Source organism: Vombatus ursinus, unplaced genomic scaffold, assembly GCF_900497805.2.
Source record: "Vombatus ursinus unplaced genomic scaffold, bare-nosed wombat genome assembly UNPS02014807.1, whole genome shotgun sequence".
Taxonomy (NCBI): domain Eukaryota; kingdom Metazoa; phylum Chordata; class Mammalia; order Diprotodontia; family Vombatidae; genus Vombatus; species Vombatus ursinus.
Window position 1 is genome coordinate 25,108,614 of NW_020954585.1, and position 10,220 is coordinate 25,118,833.

Below are 10,220 nucleotides of genomic sequence, written 5' to 3' on the forward strand. Positions count from 1 at the left end.
GGGGGGGGCAGCCATATCAACAGTATTCTTTACCTTTTTTTTAAAATAGTATTAGGTCAGAAGTTCTTAAGCTGGTGTCTATGAATTTTTGAAAAGTATTTTGGTAACTTATTTCAATATAGTTCATTTTCTTTTGTGATCATATATATCTTAGGCACTTAAAAACATTTCTTAGAAGTTCATGACTCCCCCCAAAATTTAAGAACCTCTGCATCAGATAGTATTTTTAACTGTGTTTGCTCATTTAGTAGAAAAGATTCTCACTATCCTTTACACTTCAAAGACTATGTGGTACAATGTAAAGAAGGCTAGATTTGGAATCAAAAGATCGGAATTCATATTTCACCCTTGCTATTTAATAATTATGTGACCATGGGTAAGTCACTCAACTTCTCTGGGCCTCAATTTGCTCATTAGTAAAACGAGAGCGTTGAATTAGGTGATTTCTAAGTCCCCTCTTAGCTCTAGATAATAAGTACTTAGAGCTGAAAGAAACTCCCAACCTCTAGAAAGGATGGGGGTAGATGTGGATGGGGAATCTATCTAAATATAAATACAGTATTTCTTCTGAAATCTATTGATGCCTAACTTTATATTTCTCTTTCAGAGTTTAGGAAATCATTAATGTAGAGGTCAAATTTAAAATATTACTCCCCATTTGCATTAAAAATAACTTAAGATATTTCAAAAATGAAACACTAGAGGGTGCTATTTACCATGTCACTTATTTATAGACTAGAAAGTCTCATTTTTGAATTATTGATTCCTTTTCATTCCTTTTGGTAATTCTGATTGTGTAATAATGCAGTAAAACCTTACTTATGTGCCCTGACTGAAACCCTAAAGGCCTTTAGATTATTTCTCACATTTTATTGACCTTTGAGTTATTTGTTTTATGCTTAGGCTAGAACTGATATTTCTCATCTTAAACGTTGGACAAAATATAAAACAAATTAATAAAAAGTCTTTTGCAGGAGTTCTGTTTTCACTTAGCATTTGCCTTACTCTGTTAAGGGTTTTTTTTTTTGTATACTCTGGCTTTATTTTTGTAGCTACAGTGATATTTTTAATATGGTAGTTGATTAAAATGTTTTATTTTATAAATTTATTATTTCTGTAATTTTCTTATTTAAATATAACCTTCTTAAATAGGTTATAAAATATTTGGCAATATGATCTTCTAGTTTTTTCCTTAGATGTTTATCTTCAGAAACAAGTTATTTCTCTTTATAACTACAGCACCATCTTTTATCAAAGATATATAGACAACTTACAGAAACCTAACAACCAGATGAAAGAATATTCTAAATTACTACTAATAAGAGAAATACAAGTCAGAACAACCCTCAGACTTCATGTCACACCTAAAAAAATTGGCCAAAATGACAAAGGATAGAAATAGTCAGTGTTGGAGGGGTTGTGGGAAAGATGAGCACACTAATGCATTGTTATTAAAGTTACAAATTTGCAGTCATTCTGGAAAGCTTTTTGAAAGTATGCAAAGAAAGTAGCCAAAATGTATATATGATTAAACTCAGAGATTCCACTTTTTGATATGTTAGAGGCAGAAAAGAAAGATCCCCAATATCAAAATATTTTTAGATTGGTAGGTAGGTAAAGCAAGCATTTATCGAACATGTACTAAATGCCAAGCAAGGTTGAATTCTGGGGTTTACAAATAAAAGCAAACAAGGTAATCCTACCCTCAATTTTAGTAGAGAAGACAATGCATATAGGGGAACTAGAAAGTAGAGGGGATGAGGCTGGGTACCCCTGTAGGGGCAAAGCTCCTGGAAAAGAAGTGGAGAGGATGTCTTAGAGAGGGAGTTGAGTCAGTATTTAAGTGATCTTGGCTGGGGCTCCTCATAAAATGGTGGTTGGGGCTGGGGGTTGCAAATCAGGAGAATGGGCTTCAGGGTAGAAGTGTCTCCACGGTGGGGCTGTCACTGGCAAGGAGGTGGAAGGAAGTCAATTTGGGAGTAAGGTGATCATGGAGTTATAGTAGCACTTTCTGTGATAGCAAAGAACTTGAAACAAAGTAGATACTCATCAATTGAGGGAAGAGGTAAACAAGTTGTGGCATGTGAAGGTAATGGGACATTCCTGGGCCTGGCTTCATCATCTGTTTTCTGAAGTAGTATGTCCTCTGAAAATACATTATACTAGGTAAGGTTCCAATAGTGGTTTTTTCTTTTTAATTCCCCTAGGCCATGTCCAAGTGTAAATCACAGAATTTAGAGCCAGACAGCACTACAGACATCATCTAGGCCAGGAGCTCTTATCTTTCTTTGTGCTGTGGACCCCTTTGGTGTATAGTGAAGTCTATGGACCCCTTCTCAGAAGAATGCTTTTAAATAATTGAAGGAAATACTAAATTTCAATTAGACGCTTCCCCTATCTGAGTTCACAGATATTTCTATGTGCAGGGTAAAGATCTAACACATTCCCTTTATTTTATATATGAAGAAACCAAGGCTCTGAAGGGCAAAGTGACTGGCCAAAGTGATATAACTGGCTAATAGAACAACTAAGAAACAAACATTTATTAAGCACCTACTATGTGCCAGGCACTGGGATAAGAGCTTTACAAATATTATCTCATTTAATCATCATAACAATTCTGGGAATTAGGTGCTAGTATTATCCCCATTTTATAGTTGAGGAAACTGAGGCAGACAGAAGTTAAGTGACCTACCCAGGGTCATGTAGCTAGTAAGTGTCTGAAGCTGGCTTTGAATTCTGTTGTCCTGACTCTAGGCCCAGTGCTCTATTCACTGTACTACCTCTTACCTCCCAAGACAGAACTCCTAGGCCAAGATTTTTTGTGCTTTGTATGCCTCCAATCCTGTATAATCCATCCTCAAATATCTTTCAAATTAATATTTTTATTTTTTGCTTTTGTTCCACATGTAGTATATTGGGTTTTGAAAATATATTTTTAGAGTTTTTTTGAATATTTACTGTATAAATGGTACATTCCCAGTGAGTCTGATGGAATTTGCTACTCATTGCTCACCATTATTTTTCTCATTCTTTTCCTTGACAGTCCTGTTCCTCTTTCTTTTGTTCAATAAAAGGAAATTTAGAAAAAAATTTTGCTTTGCACTTAGGAAATTTTCCTGTTTTGGGAGCTCATGTTTCCTGGGGAAAGACTTATTTAAAAAAAAACCAAACAAAAAACACTCAGTTCTGTGTCTTGTGTTAGGCGCTCATTTTCAGGTAGGGACATAGGCAACAGTGAGTAGTATAGGTAGGGAAAAGCTATGATTGGGACTTGAGTTAAGAAGAGCAGTCTTGCAGATATCTACTAGGCACTCGATTGAGTCTGGGAGGTAGAATCTAGGGTTTCTAATGAAAGAAGGGAACGGCAGACCCAGATAAGGAGAAGGAGACAGTGAGTAGTCAAGCAGAGCCCAAAGTTGGGGAAGGTCAACAAAGGACAAGGGAAGAACGAGGAAATTAATTGGACTAGTGCTAACAAGTAGGTTCTGAGTTTTGACCTTGGGAATCCTCTATATCATAGGTGCTTAATAATTATGTGAGTTTAATTGGATTGCTTGTGAATTCACGTGAACTTTTGTTCACACAAGTTGGTACTTCATGGATCCGAATGAACATCTTGTCCTTTCCTTCCCCCAACACCTTAATTTTTGCTTCTATCATCATTTCTTATGCTAAGTCATGGAATTCTTTTTTGGAGGGAAATTTTGCAGGATTTGTTCATCTTCTGTGTGGCCTATTACCATGACTTGTTTGAACTATTTTGCAGTAAAGCAGTAAACCTAGGAAATCAGAAATAGCATATGCCAGTGACTAGCATGATTAGAACTACAGTTGTTGTAATGGTTTATTCCATTGGGAGGGCAGAATCATGGATGTTCCAAGGTGGCAGGAAATCTCAGAATTACAATTGAGTGTGGCTTCTATTTAGAAACATTTGAACTATTAATCATATCAAGTCTGAGAAATAGAAAATTCGGGGGAGATGCATAACTATCCTTAAGGTTACTTCATGATGGAGAGATTAAGCTTGTTTGGTTTTGCTTCAGAGGATAGGAATAATACCAAAGAAAAGAAATTAGAAGAACACAGATTTTTGCTCAACATAAGGTCAGCTCTTAATGATTAGAGCTGTTAAAAAATGGAATGGGTTACCTCACCTAGTGAGTTCTTCATCATGGATGGTCTTCAAGGGAAGACTGGACCCTGGGATCATAGATTTATGAAGTATACCTTAAGGGTTTCCGCTTATCAGGAATGACCATTGCCAGGAACATTGTAGATGGAATTCATTCTTCAGGTGGGATTTGGACTAGATGACTTCTGTGAGATCCCTTTCAATTCCTTCATTAACAAATTTTCTGTCACCTCATGCTCCTTCATTTTTCTGGCATTTTCTGACTCTTCCCTGGTGACACTGCATCCCTGGCAGCTCTTTCCAGTATTGGTTGCACTTTCTTTCATATCTCCTAAATTCACTGATTCTGGTGGAGGACTTGGAATGTTCCTTGTTCCTGATTATCACTTTCAGATTCCTTCCTGTACCATTATCTCTTGGCAGCCTCTTCTCTTTTGAGGTTTGCTCGGTCTAGATTTAGCACCCAATCCAGATCCTGGTGGCTCTTATCCACCAATCTCCAGGACACTCATCTTTTGTTCTCATTAAGTTGTCCCTAGTCCAGAATCTCCCTCTCCAGCCCAACTCTTGCCTTCAGACTAGAGTACTTTAATGTACATGTTGTTCCCTTAACTACCCTAATCTCTCACTTCTCTGATCCACTTTAGCTACACACAGGAATAGTCACACTCTTCATCTTTCCATCACACATAAGCATTGCACTTCCATAATCAGGAACTCTGAAATTGTTTTTTCTTATCATAATCTATCATTCCATCACTCCCTGTGCCTTATTACTAAATCCACACCCCATTTCCCTTCTCTTTGTACTGGCTGGCGCTCCTACTTAAAATGCTTTTCCTTCTCACTTCTGCCTCTTGAGTTCCTTGCTTTTCTTCAAGACTTAGATAGAATGTCACCTTCATGAGTCCTTTCCTAGTACCCCAGCTCTTAGTGCCTTCTTCTCTAGGATTACCTTGAACCAACTTTGTATTGTTAACCAAAAATCATGAAAGATATGGATAATAGCTTGATTTATTGCAAGTAAAATGAACATACATGTGGAATTCTTTATACCAAGTATGAAGGAGTTCACAATACAGACTAAAACACAAGTATTTATGAGTTGCAAAAAGAGGCAGTCTCATGGGAGGTGTTGAGGGCAATCTCTTCCCAAGTGGGAGTGGCACAGGAGGAGGAAGGAGCTGCAAGGAAGGGGGAAGGTAGAGAAAGGGAGGCAGAAAAAGGATGGAAGTAGGAGGAGTAAATAGGATGGCAAAAGCAGCATTTTTTTTCCTTGTGAATTGCTAAACTAGGAAGATAGGATGATATGATGGTCTGCTTATCTACAAGGGTTTCAGTTGTGCAAACAGTTTATTGGTTTGGTGCAGTCTGACTGGTACCTGTCTTGTAGCTAGTTTGAATCTCAAGGACACACTGAGAGGCCATGTAGAGGTGCAAATACCAAATAATGTCAGCTTACAGTGGGGCTTCATCCTTGATTTGTTCAAGGCTTCCTGAATGCCCTGAATACAGTGTCTGGAAAATATGGCAACTCAAGAAGACAGGTTAAATTGACTTCAGGGCAACAGTAAATATAAGATATATATATATATACATATGTGTGTGTGTGTGTGTGTGTATATCTTATATATACTGATAGATGTACAAGTTATCTTGCCCACTGGAAGATAAGCTCCTTGAGAGCAGAGACGGTTTTGCTTTGGTATATGGCACATAGCAGATGCTTAATAAAAGCTTTTTGCTTGATAATAATGGAATCAATCTAATGGAAAGTGGTTGTGCTCTGCTCTGGTTTTTAAACTCCTTGTTGTATATTGATAGGCAAAGGCTCGCAAATATGTTTTATAACAGGGGAAATCAGAGTTTTATAGGTTCTAATAGATGCAGATTATCCCCTAACAGGGGATTTTTAATGTATTAACACTTAACTGCATATTGTTTGAAGATTTTTCAGGGTTATACATTTATATTTAATTTTATAAATAATAAAAACTTGATATAAATCATAAGAGGAGACATAAATGTATTTCACTTCAGCTAATGCTGAAGAGGTTTCCTTTGATATTTGGATTTATGGAAAGTAAAATTTGGTAGAGTGCCATTTTCTTTTGTATTTTTGTCACTGAGCTGCTAAATTATAAAAAACTGAGTTGTGTATATGTATGTGTGTATTTCCTATTCAGAACTGCATATAGACAAATTCTTATCATTATGTACAAATATCCTCTAACTCTTTAGGACCTTAAATATTTTTGTCTTTTATATTTTATTTAAGACTTAGAACATTAACAGAATGAATGGATTGACTGCTGTTCTTAAACTCTTAACCATTTTTTCTTTCTCTGTAGGTATTTGTGGAAACACTAGACAAGTGTTTTGAAAATGTCTGTGAACTGGATTTAATTTTCCATGTAGACAAGGTACTGTTTGAACTTCTACAGTATCATTTGAACCAACCTCTATCTTTTACAGTAAACATTTGATCCTAATTTTGTCAGCAGAAAGATAGGCCTCGTAAATAATCCTATCCTGGTGGTCAACAGAAATCATGTGATCCATCAACCAATTATATTGAGTAATTTGCGCAAAGGATAAAAAGGTGTATCCATTAATGAACTTGCTGAATCGGAAATTTTCATTGCTAGTGAAAAATTTCCTGCTGAAGAAAGCTTCCTCAGGAAACAAAATATTTCGGGTGAGAAATTTATGAAGCTGAAATTGTCATTTCTTATATATAATAGGTTACATTTACATAGCACTTCAATATAGCTATGACTCCACCAAAGCATTGTAGTAACTTTGTATTAATCATTGTTACTTTGATTAGATCAGCAATGATTTATTCTTGTCAAATGTGTCTAACATTATTGAACAGTAAAAGTCAATAGCCCTATCATTTGAACATTGTCACTGCCATGGGAAGAAAGTGGTGCTTTTAAATAATGTCCTCAATTAAAAGTAAATTTGATTGTTAAATGCCTTAATGTGGGAGGCAGCATGATGTACATACAGGGCTGGCCTTGAGGTCAAGTCAATCAATTCCTACCTCTGAGACATAGAAATTATGTGATGTTGGACAAATAACTACCTCTCAGTGTCCCAGGCATCACTCTAACACCATACATATAAACTAATTGCCAGTCTATAACACTGGAATGAGTTAACACATCAAGAGTTCCTTACACTGATGAAACCAGAAGTCCAAAACCAAAAAAGTATGTGTGTGTTTTAGTTTTAGGAGTTATTAGTTACCTTGAAAGATATTGCTTAAAACAGAGATATAAAAAGTTTATTATGTATAAATTATTATTTGTAGTACATTTTTGTTTTAATCATTCCTCAAGCATCTTTGAATATATAACTAATAAATAAAATATTTTAAAACAATGAAATACAAATTCATTATTGCATTTGTTTATGACTGTCATCTAAGAATAAACTTTTTTTTCAGATAATCTAGATTGATTTTTGATTTTTAAAAAATGATTTTATTATATAACAAAACTTCACAGTGAGCAGAGGGCTGAAGCTTGATATTCCTTAGAAGTCTATTCTTTCCCCTCCCATTTCAACAGATTTTATACTTTCTTGCACATAAACGGACTCATTATTTTTAGGAATCAGTCTTTAGAATGAATTTATGCTTATTCTTTCTTTTGGCCCATCATCAACCTTTTTTAAAGACCTATTTTAAAAATGATTTCTTGAAGATCACTAGTTCTTATAATGACTAAACATTTTTACAGAAAATGAGAAATGAGACAACATTATCATCAACTTAAAAGACAGTTCTTTTAAAATATTATATAAAAGTAAAGCCCTTACATTTGTTCTTAGGTAGTAAAAGATTAATAAGGAAATTAATCTCCAGTTTTTATATATGGTACAGATAGTTACTGAGATACTTCTTAGAGGGTCTGAATTTGCCTCAACTTTTTCATACTTTTAAAAGGTTATATATTTTAAGCCTCAAAAAATATGTGGATATGTAGGCATACATACATACATGTGTGTATACATATATATTTATACTTAAATGTATATGCAAATATATGTAGAGAGATAGGGACTAGATCTGTGATTTCATTGGTCTAAGGAACTCTCAGAGGAGGAAACTTATTCTATCAGTGCAGGTTGTGATCTTCTCTGCAGCTTAGTCTTAGAGAGCTGCCTAAACCACTGAGAAGTTAAATCAGTAAACAATAGTCAATAAATGTTAAGTGTCTACTGTGTACCAGGCACACACACACACACACACGCACACACACACACACACATACACACACTCACATGCATACATACATTTGTGAAACAACATGCAGCCTATGTATCTATGTGTATATATTGATATCTGAATATATGGTCTATGAAAAATTATGTATAGACAGATATATACGCACATGAAGATTTTAAGTGGTGTACATGTAATATATGTAAGTAATATGAAATATAAGAACATATAAGTACACATATATGTATGTATATATGTATATATTTACACATGTGTGTTACATATATTGTAGTGGTATGCCAATTAACTTGGACAGAGTAAAATCGTTAAACATTGACATGAAAGAAACCTTATACATTTTCACATCTTTGAGAAATATTTAATATGCAATATTTCACCCTTTTCCTTCATTCGCTTGGTTTGCATGATTTGGCATCGAGTTTAGGAGATTTTGGCACCTATTTTTTTTAATTAAATTTTTTTTCAATTGGCAAAAATCTGCCTTGTCTCCCTCCCACCTTCTCCCTGCCCAACTGAGAAAGAAAAACAAAAGAACAAAATCTGTATTATAAACATGTGTAGTCAGACAAAGCATTTCCCTGTTGGCCAGGAAAAAAATATCACATCTCGTTCTATTAGTCTTTCACTATTGTATCAGGAGGTAAATAGCTTGTTTCATCATTTATCCTCTGGAATCAAGGTTGGTCATTACGTTGATCAGAGTTCAACTTTGGAAGTTGTTTGATATTACAATATTATTGCCTTTTTTGCTCACTTCACCCTGTATTGGTTCATACAAGTACAATTCATACAGAGTCCTTTATGATTGTTTATTCATGGTTTTTATGCTTCTTTTGACTCCTGTGTTTGCATTTCTAAATTTCTATGTAGCTCCCTCATCAAGAATGCTTGGAAGTCCTCTGTTCATCAAAGATCCATTTTTTTTCCCCTTTGGCCTGTAGATTATACTTAGTTTTGCTGACTAAGTAATTCTTGGCTGTCTTTTGCATTCTAGAATATTGTATTCCAAGTTCTCCACCACTTTATTGTAATGGCTACTACATCATGCGTGATCCCTACTATATTGTCTTGATTCTTAAATTTTTCCTGGCTGCTTATAGTATGTTTTCTTTGACCTGAACGCTCTGGATTTTGCTCTGGTTTTCCTGGGAGTTTTTATTTGGGGGTTTCTTTCAGGAAGTAACTGGCAGATCTTTTTTATTTCTACTTTGCTCTCTGGTTCTAAGAGATTTGGGCAGTTTTCTTTTCATGAGTTCTTGAAATCTTTTTGTAGTCATGGTTTGCAGGTAGTCCAGTGATTCTTAAATTTTCTCTCCTTGAATTATTTTTGAAGTCATTTATTTTTGCTATGAAATACCTTAAATTTTCTTCTATTTTTTTCAGTCTTTTGACTTTATTTTAATATTTCTATTTCATGATGTCAGTAGCTCCTGTTTGGTCCATTCTGATTTTCAAGGAGTTTGTTACTTGGGTGAGGTTTTGTACCTCTTGTATTAATTCCCTTTCTAATATGTCTCTCATTTGTTTTCCATATTTTCCCCTCTAGTGGTCTTGTTTCACTTATAAAAACATTTTTTATCCCTTATTTTAACTCTTGCTTCTTTTCTTCATGATTTCTACTTGAATTTGTGCTGAAGCTATGTTTTTCTTTGTGGCTTTGCTTTTAGATGTTTGGGTGTCATTCATTCTCTTTCTCTTGGTTCATGTTTTGAGTGTCCCTGTCATCATAATGGCTCTTTATGTTGGAATTCTTTTTTTGTTGCTCATTCTTCCTGATTACTTCTTGACTTTGAACTTTATGTTAGAGACATGCTCTAGGTACTTCTA

At 34.9% G+C, this 10,220-nt stretch overlaps 1 protein-coding gene across 1 annotated transcript in view; it reads left to right on the forward strand.

Annotated features, from left to right (window-relative positions):
- The window catches only part of AP3S1 (adaptor related protein complex 3 subunit sigma 1), a 95,667-nt gene that overhangs the window by 58,357 nt on the left and 27,090 nt on the right, over nucleotides 1–10,220 (forward strand). The window contains exon 4 of the mRNA XM_027874862.1: nucleotides 6,490–6,561. Within this exon, the coding sequence (XP_027730663.1) occupies nucleotides 6,490–6,561 (72 nt within the window). The remainder of the gene's footprint in view (nucleotides 1–6,489; nucleotides 6,562–10,220) is intronic.